General features: G+C 38.4%; 1 protein-coding gene across 1 annotated transcript in view; it reads right to left on the reverse strand.

Moving 5' to 3' along the window:
- Nucleotides 1–4,302: 4,302 nt before the first annotated feature.
- The window catches only part of LOC106876066 (chitotriosidase-1), a 28,220-nt gene continuing 18,885 nt past the window's right edge, over nucleotides 4,303–13,637 (reverse strand). Inside the window, exons 7-8 of the mRNA XM_014924473.2 lie at nucleotides 12,856–13,004; nucleotides 4,303–4,650 (exon numbers count right to left, since the gene is read on the reverse strand). Of these exons, the coding sequence (XP_014779959.1) occupies nucleotides 4,629–4,650; nucleotides 12,856–13,004 (171 nt within the window). The 3' untranslated portion in view covers nucleotides 4,303–4,628. The remainder of the gene's footprint in view (nucleotides 4,651–12,855; nucleotides 13,005–13,637) is intronic.

Here is a 13,637-nt window from a genome sequence, read left to right on the forward strand (position 1 = left end):
TGTGTGTGTGTGTGTGTGTGTGTGTGTGTGTGTGTGTGTGTGTGTGTGTGTGTGTGTGTGTGTGTGTGTTTGTGTGTTGCTGTGCCTGAGTGTGTGTGTCTATTTCTGATTGTGTGTGTGTATATGGCAGGTATACCCTTGTGTGTGTCTTTGTACTTGTGCTATGTTTGACCCCCACCATCACTTTACAACCAGTGTTGGCGTATTTACGACCCAGTAACTTAGCGGTTCAGCAAGAGACATCAATAGAATAAGTACTAGACTTGGAAAATAAAGACTAGAATAGACTTATTCAATTAAATCCTTCAAGGCGGTGACCCAGCATGGCCGCAGCCCAGTGACTTAAGCATGTAAAAGATATAAGAGATATTTCCGGACCAACTGAATATTGTCTGCATTTTTTATTTCTTATCCAAAATAAACTGAATTCATGTGATTGTATATATTTTAGATATTAGTAAACGCTAGCAAGGCTGTTAATAATCTAAAACATTTTTTTGCAAGACAGATACCTGCCACCATTTCTGGCCACTTCTCTTTCATATTTCTTTCCTCAATTTTTTTTCTGTATTTTAATTTCTTTAAATAGCCGTGTGCTTAAGAATTCCGTTTAATTTGCTTCAGAGTTCAAAACAATCGCGGGAAATTAGCTCGATGGAAACTTTGCACATCTCAGTCGTATAGGCGGCTCGTTTTGGTATAATAAACTTAAACATGTTCTTTCTTCTGCGCAGTAGATCAAGAGTTACTTGCGTTTAAGACCGCGAGTTGAACGGTGCAATTGAAGAGATTGGCGAACAAAATCTTGTACAACAAGTTAAATGATTTTCATCATTTAAGGCTAAAAATGTACAGATTTATTTTCATTTATCATAGTTTATACCCCAAACTTAAGATATTTTACCGAAAATATTGATCATAAATGAAGAAGTAAAAATGTTATTTGCTGTGTGTGGCTGTTTTGGACATGAAAGTATTTTCGTTTCTTCGGTGCAGGATATATTCTTGCATTGGCCTTTCTTTGGTCTGTGCACTCATTTATTTGGTCAGTACACTCATTTATTTGGTCAGTGCACTCATTCCTTTAGTCATTGTACCCATTTCTTCGGTCATTACTCTTATACCAGTTATATACACCGAATTTCTTATCAGGTTTATAAATGACATGTTCAGTTTTCAGGCATACCACATTTATCACGAAATGATTGACGTCATTAGTTGTAGCGGAATGTAATGTTCTTTGTGAATGAAGCTTGAATAATGGGATTGTTAGGGAAGTACCAAACCCATAAAAGAATCGACGTTAATAAATCTGTATCAGCATTCTTCGCTGATAGAGTTCTTTTTATTGGCTCAAGACACTGAGAGTGAAATGTTGTCAAACCTTCGGTTGTAACGTAATTTGTCTCCGTAATTGCTATATATATATATATATATATATATATATATATATATATATATATGTATACATATTATACATACATACATACATATGTATTTAAATATATAAATGTATATATATATATATACAGTATACATATATACCTACGTGTGTGTGTGTGTGTGTGTATTATGTATGTATGTATGTATGTATCTTTTATTTTTTACTTGTTTCAGTCATTTGACCGCAGCCTTGCTGGGTCACCGCCTTGGAGGGTTTATAGTCGAAAAAACTGACCCGAGGATTCAATTTTTAAAAAATCGTAATACTTATTCTATAGGTCTCTTTTGCCGAACCGCTGATTTACGGGAACGTAAACACTCCAACACCGTTTATCAAGCGATATGGGGGGTGAGGGGAAGACAAGCACAGGCACAAAGACACACACATAGACATATTCATACATACATATACGACATGCTCCAGATGGATAAGAGATATCATTGAGAACAATAGATTTAGTTGGTGGTCTTGTTATCTCTATTTTAGCTTTTGGTGAAGTAGAAGAGGTTAGAAAGAGTTAAGTGGTGAAGACATTATTCAGGAACTCGCAGCCCTTTTTGGCGGATACGAGATTTTCCTATCTCCGTGTCGGCCGGGAGCAGGCGGTGGGGGTACTGCGGTGCTATTTCGGAAAGGCCTGGACTTGAAAATAAGAGCAGTCTTCCTGGATCCAGAAGGTAAGTTGGTGGTCCTGGACGTCAATAGTAGTGACGGCGCTGCCTTCAGACTACTGGCTGCCTACGCTCCGACAGGAGCAGGGCAGTCGGATTATTTCAAATGTCTGGAGGTTTTCCTGGGTACTTCTCGCACTTTAGTGCTAGTTGGGGATTGGAACGCTGTCTTAGACAAAATGGAAAAGGCGTTGCTCCGGAGGATGGCGAGGAAGATGCGCTGGAACAGCCACTCTGGCTCACGGAACTTGCGCTTGCTGATAGCCATCTCCGCCTCAATAGCGGTAAGCAGGGATATAGTGCGGGAGCCGAGAACGTCGCAAGACTCCACTACCACAGGCTCGACCATAAACCTGTCGTCTTCCTTCTTGTTTCCCTGAGCGATATAAGCTTAATTATTTTAAATCATGTGTTGACTGTTTTGTTGTTTTCAAGGAAGCTTTTCGTTGGATTTTTTATTTTTGTAGCTCCTAAAACAGTACTTTCTTAAGACTTGTTTTATTGCTCTTTATTTACCTCCACGTGAGAAGCGACTTCCAATAAAGGAAATACTCCAACCAAACTGATGTAAGTCTAGAATGTGTTATTTAACGATGGACGAAATTAACTCAAGCATAACTAATATTTGGGTGTAAAAAATATTTGTTGTATCCCAGGAGGCTCATTATGCTAATCTATACGCAATATATTTCACTTCTTTAATTATTATATGTCTTTAATTGATAATAGCCCTTGTGGCCAATAAAACGAATTAATAATTAGTAGTAGTAGTAGTAGTAGTAGTAGTAGTAGTAGTAGTAGTAGTAGTAGTGGTAGTAGTAGTAGTAGTAGTAGTCAACTTGTAAAGACAACGAGCTAGCAGAATCGTCAACACGTCTGACAGTGCTTAGCACTATTTCCTCTGGCTTTACGTTCTGAGTCCAAATTTCACCGAGGCCGATTTTGCCTTTCATCGTTGCGGGGTCGATAAAATTAAAGTTGAGCACTGGGGATAGATATAGTCGCCTTAACCCTCCCCTTAAAATTGTTGGCCTTGTGCCAAAATTTTTAATCATTATAAATCAGCTACTTAATCATTTAACCAATCGATTTTCGATCAATCGTTCGGTTAGTCAATCATATGTTCACGAAAGTTTTTTCATCATTCGTCACCTTATCAATGTCATGACCTCTCTGCACCAGGTCTGCTTAACAAAATATTTGTTTTGTATTGGTTTAATAGTTATTTAAAACTACTTTTTACCTTTCTTGCATAGAAAGCCAAATTTTATAATGCAGCCTTTATAATGTTCAAGCATTAAGATCCAAGTCAATGGCGCATTTTCTTAAGAAATGCATTACTGCGTTTTAGTACCGCTCAATAAAAATTGGCTAAAATTATCCCATTGTTGAGTGTCTTCAGGGCTTGATCCGTGCAGAACGTACATGCTTGTTGGAGACTTTAAGATTCCGTGTAAGCGAGATGTGTGAAAGAAAGATGAGAGGGGTTCGTATATGTATGCATATTTTGTATGTGTGTGTGTTGGTACACGCACGCACTTGTTTGTATAAATGTATGTATACACGTGCAAATTTGTTTACGTGCATATGTGTGAGTATTTGTTTGTAGCTGTTTTAAGTGTCATAGTCAGAGTAGTGTGAAGGCGCGTGGCTTAGTGGTTAAAGTATTCGGCTCACCATCGTAAGGCCGTGAGTTCAATTCCCGGCGACGCGTAGTGTCCTTGAGCAAGACACTTTACATCACGTTGCCCCAGTCCACTCAGCTGGCAAAAATGAGTAGTACTTGTATTTCAAAGGACCAGCTTTGTCACACTCTGTGTCACACTTAATCTCCCTGAGAACTACGTTAAGGGTACACGTGTCTGTGGAATGCTCACGAGCAGACTGTCCCGTTGATCGGATCAACTGGAACCCTCGTTGTCGTAACCGACGGAGTGCCAGTCAGAGTAGAAAGTATAATGTCCATGACCCTTTACAGAGGCTCCGAAACTGGTTCGCGGAAGGTATCCTTAGACTGGAGGACTGGCCTTAGTGCTTACAAGAGATTGGACTCCATTATAGTACCCAGGGCCAGCTTGTGATGGTAAACGGGGTGACGGATTAAGTGTGTTTATATGTGTGAGTGTACGTGTGTGTGCGCGCTCGCGTGAGTGTTTGCGTGTACATTGATAGACTAAAAATACTTAATGCCAATTATACATGCAATATTTGGTTTTTATTTTCAAAAAAAATACATTAATATACGTAAGACTCTAAAATGTTAAAAATACTATTAATTGCGCCAACCGAAATATGAGTTAGAAATCGATAAGAATTGATTAAATGTTACTGTTTTCTTTAAATTTTGCAGTCTGTTTTATTCTGGTCCTTATATATAACGATTATATGGTTCTTAATTTGGCCACTTACACATAAGCTAACAAAGATACAAAGCTATTCATTGGGATATTGTCCGCAAATTTCAACAGGAGCTGAGTTAATTTCGTAACAGTTCTTCTTGCCCTTAACACGACTCATTGACTGGAAACTGTGGTACTAAGTAAGAATAAAAAAGAATTTATTGGTTAACAGTTTATTGTTAATTAAAATCAAACAAATATTCATATTAAAACATGTACAAGGTTCAAACTCCATATATTTTATTAAAAACAATGGCAAGTCGGGAGGGAGGGATGGATGGATGGATGGATGGATGTGCTTATCTATATTTATAAGTCTTATGTTTGTCCAGAAACAAAGTCTCCATGGGAAGCCCTACAAAAAGCTTGCATTATGCTAGCATACCTTACAGGGTCAGATTGGTTTATAATCCTAAAATATTCAAGTTTTATGTTCCATAAATCGGACTGATAATTTTTATAATGTTTGAGTGTATTTCAGATATGATAAAAATTAGCTGCCCGATTCATAAAACGTAATACCATATTGTTTTAGAAGCATAAATTAATTTAAGAATAAGAATAATTTCTTTTCTATATTCTGGTATATCTGCAACTATGTACTAACTTTTCGAAAATATAATTTTTTTATTAAGAAATTTTAATACCGAAAACGTTCCAACATGCACTATCTGTATAATTTGTTTAAAATATAATTGTTTCCCAGTATTGTTACAGATTTTGTAGACCACTTTAAGGAAACATAACTTAATATACATTGGCCAAAATAAGTTTAAGACTGATGATGATAGTTCTATTTCTTCATTAATTTATTTTTAACAAAACTGTATAAAATTATTTTACTTTTTACAGTTTATGTAGAAGTTTTTCTCTTTCAAATGATATAGGCGTTATATATCCTTCTTCAGTTTTAATAATTTTAATGCGCAATTAATTGAAATGATTAAAAATTGTCGGCAAAATAAGTTTAAGACCGTACCAACAATATTTTGTTTAAATTGGAAATTTACGGCACAAATGATCGATGAACAAAAATTTATTATTAGTATCTAGTTCCATAGCCATTATTTTCAATTACGGCCTTACAACGGTGGGACATGGAGTTCGACAAATGAACACAAGAATCACTTGGAATGCTCTGCCATATTTCTTCAATAAAATTATATAATTGGGACAAATTTGCTGGTTTTTTAGCATGAACTCTTTTAGAAACATAATTCCATAAATTTCTATCGGATTCAAATCCGGGCTCTGCAGAGGCCACTCAATTACCACCATATTATTGTGCTCAAAGTATTGCAAAACTTTCCTGGCCTTATGAACGGAGCAACTGTCCTAATGGAAAATAGATCCCGGTGGCATCTGATTATTTAAATATGGCAGCATATTTTCATTTACTAATTGCTGATAGCCTACACTGTTCAGTCGGCCATCAACCTTAACAACTGGACCAACACCTAAGCTGTTGAACGCGGCCCACACCATTACCCCCATCACCACCACCACCTACCGCTTGCGCCGTTTCTTGACACAGGATGGAATTCTTCAGTTGGACGGCGTCTGACATAAGTCTTTCGGTCTGATCCAAAGATGCAGAAGCGGGATTCGTCGCTCCAAAGAACTTTTGATCAGTCTTCGGCCCTCCATTCAATATGGCTTTTAGCTAACTTGATCTGCTTCTGCCGGTTCGTCTCAGAAATTATCGGCTTTAGAGTGATCCGGCCGAACAGTCCAAATTCTTTTAGGCAGTTTCTGACAGTTTGTGGTGTAAAGCTGATGTCGGTTTCATCAGATAATTGCTTGCAAATGTCCACTGCTGTTAGCATTCGGTTGCATTCAGAGAGCCTATGAATTCGCCGATCCATCTGTACTGTTGCTTTTCTCGGAGCGCCCGTTCTTTGCCGATCTTTGTATTGGCCAGTGGCTTGGTAAAGCTTCCATGCTTGAACACAAGCCGTTTTGATACATCCTAATTACTTGCTAATGTTCATGAACGACACATTTTTCTGATGAAGCAACATGATCTTTGATCGAGCAACTGGGCTGATACTACGACGCTTTCCCAAAGCGAATTAATGTGTAATAATGCTCGATTATTAAACAAAACAGTGCAGTACGACCAGCCATATAATCACCCATTTGGTTTATTAATTTGCATAATCTTGGCTGACAATTTCTTATCATTTCAATTAATTGCGCATTAAAATTATTCGAATTGTAGAAAGATGTATAATGCCTATATCATTCGAAAGAGAAAAAAAATTCTACATAAACTGTAAAAAGTAAAATAATTTTATACAGTTTTGTTTAAAATATATTAATGAAGGAATACCACTGTCATCATCGGTCTTATTTTGGCCAGCGTATATGAATTTAAATGTGACACAAGGAAAGAATGAACAATTTTCTATCTTCCGTGATATTTGAAGCTATGCACTCGACTTTTGAATATGATTTTTAGGTTAGGAATTTTAGTAACTAATTTTAGTAATTTTAGAAACCTCTGCCACATATAACAAAGATCTGATCTTCATGAAAATTACTGTGATCTTGAGACATGTGGTTCCAGTAAGAATTGTAGCTACAACTTTCAACCAAAATATTCTTAGGGCAACCTTCTAGGACATTCATTAACTGGAAGAGTATATCCACAAAAGATATGTTGCTTTTGGCTTCAGATAATAAAAAGAATAACTTATACAAGAATCAAACAGCTGGTGACATTTAACTCGCGAGGGAAAGTTTTCAGTTGTAACAGACAAAACTTTATGATCAACCAAATTTTCACGAAAGTCCATTTTCCTAAACAGATTGTTATTACTCTGGCCTCACCGGGAATTGCTGCAACTTTGCTCACAAGTGGCAAGATTGCTCATTCTTATTTTAAACTCTCACTCAACCTTATATACAATAATAGCGCTGTGTGCAATATTGGCAAAAATCTGGACAGGCAAAGGCTCTGAAGCAGTTCAAGCTGAAAGACATGAGTGTACAATCTCTCAAAGACTTGCATTTGAAGTTCTCAGTCGCATCTTATAATATCTCAGAAGTAACATTAACACCAAGGGTAGAGACACAGACTTGCTTTCTGGTGATTTTAGACAAACTCTGCCAGTCATTCCAAAGGTTATCTCTCCCGATGAGTGGAGAGCATGCCTCAAAGAATTCTACAGAGACGAGAGATAAAACTTTCCCTTTTGACCAATATGAGAATTTCACTTAAAGAAACGTTTCAGCAGCCCATTTAATACTGAGAGAAAGGATGTCAAAGTGGATAAAAGTTTGGAGCAATTTTCAACATATGTTAAGTTTATCCTAGACTCTCACAGAATTATAGAATCCATCCTGAAACCCCAAAATGACACTGTGCATGAAATTAATGCCACTATAATTCAACAGGTACCAGTCCAATCCTGATGACACATGTGAATTCACACTAACATGTATTATCCGGATTGATGATATTGCCAAATATATCACAAAGTTTCTTAATTCTCTTCAGTCCACTACTGTCCCTCTTTACAAACCGAAACAGAAATTAGAAGCACCCATTTTGTCGCCATGAAATTTGAATATGCCGAAACTCTGTAACGGTACAAGACTAGATGTTGAAACTTTCATTCTCCATATGATCAAAGCCATTATTATGACTGGTTGTTGAGCCAAGAGAGAAGATATTTTCATTCCACGTATTTCCCTCGTCCCATCAAATATATTCCAGTTTAAACGCCTTCAATTTCCAGTGTCAATGCCTGTTTCTATGACCACCAACAAATCTCAGGGACGCCCCTCAGGGTTACTGAAGTTAACTTGTCAAGTCTATGTTTAATCTCATAGTCAGCTCCATGTTGCAAGCTTATGTGTTGGACCAAGCAGACATCTTTTCATCGGAGTGACAACCCGGGGATAAAACATATTGTCTATCGCCGAGCTTTTACTGAATAAAGCACATTTTAAATCCGGATTGAAGATTCAGCTTGCCTGCAGTTTTGCTGCATGTTGTAAGGCAGTCGTCAAGCAAATATTAGTGGGATTTTTTTTTTTTGTTAAGACTTAAAAATCTTATACATTTTAGGGAACCAGAAATACGCCTTCAATGCTCTCTTCAAGAGCATTATCAAAGTGAAGTGAACCTGAGTAATCGAGTATCGAAACAGTGTTGGCTTGGATGTTTGATCTACACCACTCGATTTTACTAAAAAGCAGCATCTAGGGATAAAAACCGAAACTATTATATTTTGTAAAACCAAGCTGGCAATATACGATTTACATAAAATTCCATGCATAAAATCGTTTGCTTTTGGTTGTGAGAATATTTACAAATCTGTTTACATTCTGTTAAAATACAAATGACTCTGTTATCTCTCACTTTCTGCAGTTTCGCATAGATGTTTAAAATATCCAGTTTCTGAACAAGGCCGGGGGTATATAGTTAGTATTATAATAATAAACAGTCATGGGTATTTGGTGTCAGATATTATGATACAGAAAGAACAGGGCAAAACGGGTGAAAAGAGAGAGAGAGAGAGAGAGAGAGAGAGAGAGAGAGAGAGAGAGCGATGGGGTGGGAGAAATCCGGAATGCTAAGATATTTTTACAACATTTAGTTTTCTACTTTTAAGTTTGAAATGTTCATCTGTTAGTTTAAGAAGTTTTGAAAAATATAATTGACCGAGATGTGAGATAAAATCTCACAAAAAGCGTGGTATGAATCCCCGCCACTTAAGTATTTATCAAACTAATATTAGTCATTTACAAGTTCTGTTTGTTGTCTTTTTTCTGTATCACATAATTTTATATAATTAACTTCATTGTTTCCTACGTTGAGTATGTTAACGTTAACTTAACCATTGTTTTTAATGTTCCATAAATTTATATGTTGATTCTAATATCGGTTGTTTTTCATGCGGTCGGCGTTACAGAGAAATGTATTCTCTAAATAAATTTGTTTGTCTAGTCCATCTAACGCATACACGTGTACATTTTCTTAGAGATTCTTTCATTATTCTGGAAGTATATATGCTTAGTGAGTCTCCTTTTATTCTGTCAGTACAATGAAGTCTGTTTTGCTAAGGAGATCTAATACAAACTAAACATGTTCGAAACTGTCTTCTGTAGATTCCGTATTTAGACAATATTAAAGACAATATTGGTTTCACATTTTGGCACAAGGCCAGCAATTTCGGGGGGTGGGGCAAGTCGATGACATCAACCCCAGAGCTCAACTGTTACTTATTTTACCCCGAAAGGATGAAAGGCAAAGTCGACCTCGGCGGAATTTGAACTCAGAACGTAAAGTCAAACGAAACGCCTCTAAGCATTTTGCCCGGCATGGTAACGATTCTGCCAGCTCGCCGCCCTTAGTTAAAGACAATATCAATTTCTTTATTGCCCACAGGGGACCAAACAGAGAGGGGACGATACAGATGAGAGAGAGGTCGATAGTGATAAACAAAACAAATACACATACAATGAAGTGGGGCGGGTTTTGCCTCGACCCCGCAAGCCCCGTGCCACCACTGTAACCTGCAGTATAACCTTATGGATATGCTATGTGGGTTCATTCATTTGCAACAAACTCGCCACAACCTTCCATCTTTTTCCATATACATCAGGTGACAGGCATTTTCTCTCCACCCTTATTTTCCTTTTATGGTGGTAAATGAGGTAATGGATCAATCCAAGGCTAGAGATGAAGGTGCATATCACGATTCCTTTCACGCGGGTCTTCCATACCACTTCTTTCGTTACAGCGACCACAGCGAGAAAACAAGCCTTGACCTTCTTTGTTAAAAGAGGAAGGAGGAACAATCTTTACAATCGACTCGGAAGACAGTTGTACTCTTCCCAGCTGTGACAGTAGATGTTGAATGTAAACCTACATCTCAGAGATTTTGGGGCATTGCAGAATCGCGTGCACCTGGGTGAACAATGGACACCATGGCTTGCAAGTTTATCGCGAACTGGCAAGGCTCCTTGGTAACACTGCTAGGCCAGGGATCCTTGGAAGTTATCCAAGGGTCCTGGCCCAAATGTCCTTTAGAACAGGCTGGCTAGTTGATCCTCATCGAAGCCTAGAGTCTCCCCCAGGACGTCGTCACACTTAGCCTCTAGCAACCCTCTATAGAAAGACGAGGTGGAACCCGCGCTGCTGGCGTTGCCCGTGCGAGAGAGAAGCAAGAGTGCCTGACGACAGTCCGCTTGCCAAACACCCAACTTTGGTCTACATTTGATCTACGGTCCTAGTTCATTCAAACTAGTAAGCTTAGGCAGTACAAAGGGAGAATACGCATGTTCACCATTCAGGCAGATCCACAAATGCCTCAGCCTCAGCGCATGTCTGCGCATCAACAGCCAAGGTATCCCTAGCCCATTCTTTAGAGGGTGCTGGCAGCAGACAGAGCGCCTTACAAGAAGAGCTCTACCCTTCCACAAGAAGCGAAAGAGCAGACGCTCCAACTTGGTCAGCCACGAAAGGAGGCAAGGCATGACGGTTAGGCGGTAGGTAATCACAGAAGCGATAAACACTCCTGCGACCTCCACCCTTTCTTTCAGGGATAGCCACTGCTCAGACCAAGTCTGAGTTAGGTGGGTCACCCTGCTCGTCACCTCACTCCAATTCTTCTCTATCTAGCGGTCTGGACCAAACCAAACCAAACCAAACCAAACCCCTAGCATTTTAACCGGCCCCTCCGTCCAACGTCTTACGACGTGGCTGGGAGGCATCGTCTTGCTTCTCCAGGTGCCGAGTTGCAAGCCGACTGATTTATCCTGGTTAACTTTTGCTCCTGCCACTTCCTCGTAGTCCTTAATGGCTTTGCCTACCCTCTGTAGATGTACGATCTCGGATACGATGATGGTGATGTCATCCGCGTACGCCGAAACCTTCCTACTGCAACCTAGATCGCGTGGGACGCCCCCACAAGCCCTCCAACTTCCGCAGTAAGGGCTCCAGAGCCAATACATACAGAAGCGGGGAGAGAGGACACTCTTGACGAACAGATCGCTTGATGATGAACTGCTTCGAGAAGAATCAATTCACTTGAACGATCGAGTCAATGTTGCTATATAAAGCAATGATCCATCCGCGGAAGACAGGGTCAAGCCCGAACGCTGCGAAGACCGACACCAGATACTGATGGTCAACCCTGTCAAAAGCTTTATACTGGTCTAAATGGACCAGCGCCCTACCCTTGTCAGGAGACCCAGCCCTCAATGCGTGCTCCTTGCTTGCGTCTGTTCCATCTATTGTGTTCCCAGGTATGGTACACGGAGACCTCTACATACAACAGTGTTCGGGCAAACAGATCACATTGACATAATTTGAAGAAAGCTGTCAAAGTGGTTTCTCGTGGATTCAGAACTACGTTTCGAGCATTGTCTTCTGTGACATATACACGCTGGCCATTTTCAAGATGTACAGAGAGATTTTAAGGTGTTCCTTCATGTAAATAGGGTGTAACCTTTGCGTTGACAGTGCAATTGTCTAAAAGCAGAACCGTTCTTCATGCAGCGCTTGTCAATTGGCTGAACTGTCATGAAAGACATTGTCATTCATGGTATATTCATGAATAAGTCACTAACCGAAATAAGTGGATCTATTGTTTAGAAAAATGCTATTTACTTGTTTAAGGGTTGTACTGGATAAATTGCGAAAATAACCCTAACTGTTCAAATACTAAGAAGTAAACATACTCAACATGATTTATACCAAATAATATAGGTAAATGAATGGGTTATTTCCCTTGGCTGTTAAAATAAAATGTGTTAGTTAAATATGTGGATCCCTTCCAGGGGCCCTAGCTATCTAATTATATATTTTTCTTAAACATCAATGAGCTTAGTAACAAACTGGGTGTTACTTCAGCATGTTTGCAAAGTTTCACGAAAATTCGTTAACGGGTATAGACAGCAACTTGACACAAACAGACAACTTTCTTTTATATATGTATAAGATCTGGCATCTGACATTATCGAATTCCAAAAGAGAAAATTAAACTTGATCATCTAACTCGATGGATAAAAATGGTTGAGAACCATTTTTACCCATGGATCTTTCATTCCAATTTTTACTTGGGTGAACCCACATAATCATCCCATGTTTAAAAATCTTTCAATATTTTTATAATTAAATATTATTAGGAATTGTATTAAAAATTGTTAAAATATATTGTATATTGTAGAAGAATAACCAATTTATTGCACATAACTTTAACAACAAATTTTCATATCCACCACTTGGACTCCGGCTGAGAACCACTGATCTAACTGGAGCCCAATGTATCAGAATAAATAAGAAAATAAAAAAAAAGGGAAAGAAAGGAATAGTAGAGCGACTCACTTTTCATTTAGGGTGTAATTATTATTGACAATTATGTTAGCAGCTTTAAGAAGCGGATATTTTTCACCATTGCATTCTCCCTTGAAATCATCCAGATCCAGTGACCAAAACATCAAACCACCGTAATCGTTTTGCAGGGCAAAATTAGCCTATGGGAAAGAATACCATTTGAATTAACATGATTTCAATATTGAGTTTCACATTGACATTATTAACCACATCAACAAGATTTTCCATTCATATCTAAATTGATTTCTTCTTTCTCTGCTGAATTAACACAAATAATAGAGTACTAAACAAAATAGTTGTGTTAAATTTAGTTTGTTTTGTTTTTTTTCGTTACGTCCAGAGTTCAAATCCCCGCATGAGTCAACTTTATTTTTTTTCCCCAACAGGATTCGTTCTCTAAGTTAACAAGACTCCATACTACTCTACACACTTTTCTCTTGTTTTGTAGCACTCCTATATCTAAGACTCGCTGACTTACCTGCTCTCCAAAGTGTTCCTGCAATATGTTTCTGTAATACTTATCCAAAAGTACTGAAGCAAAGCTGCCTGTTAGCCCTCTGCATATCATTGTACTGATGTACCACTGTATCACACATCACTGTATATTACATTATATCTCTAAATGTATATAGTACAGCTATATTAAAGAAATAAAGCGTAAGCGTGGCTTTATAGGTACAAGCGTGGTTGAGTGGTAAGGTTACTTCTTGACCACATGGTCCCGAGTCCAGTCCCATTGTGTGGCATCTTGGACAAGTGTCTTCTTATATATA

This window comes from Octopus bimaculoides, chromosome 5, assembly GCF_001194135.2.
Source record: "Octopus bimaculoides isolate UCB-OBI-ISO-001 chromosome 5, ASM119413v2, whole genome shotgun sequence".
In the NCBI taxonomy this organism is placed as follows: Eukaryota; Metazoa; Mollusca; class Cephalopoda; order Octopoda; family Octopodidae; genus Octopus; species Octopus bimaculoides.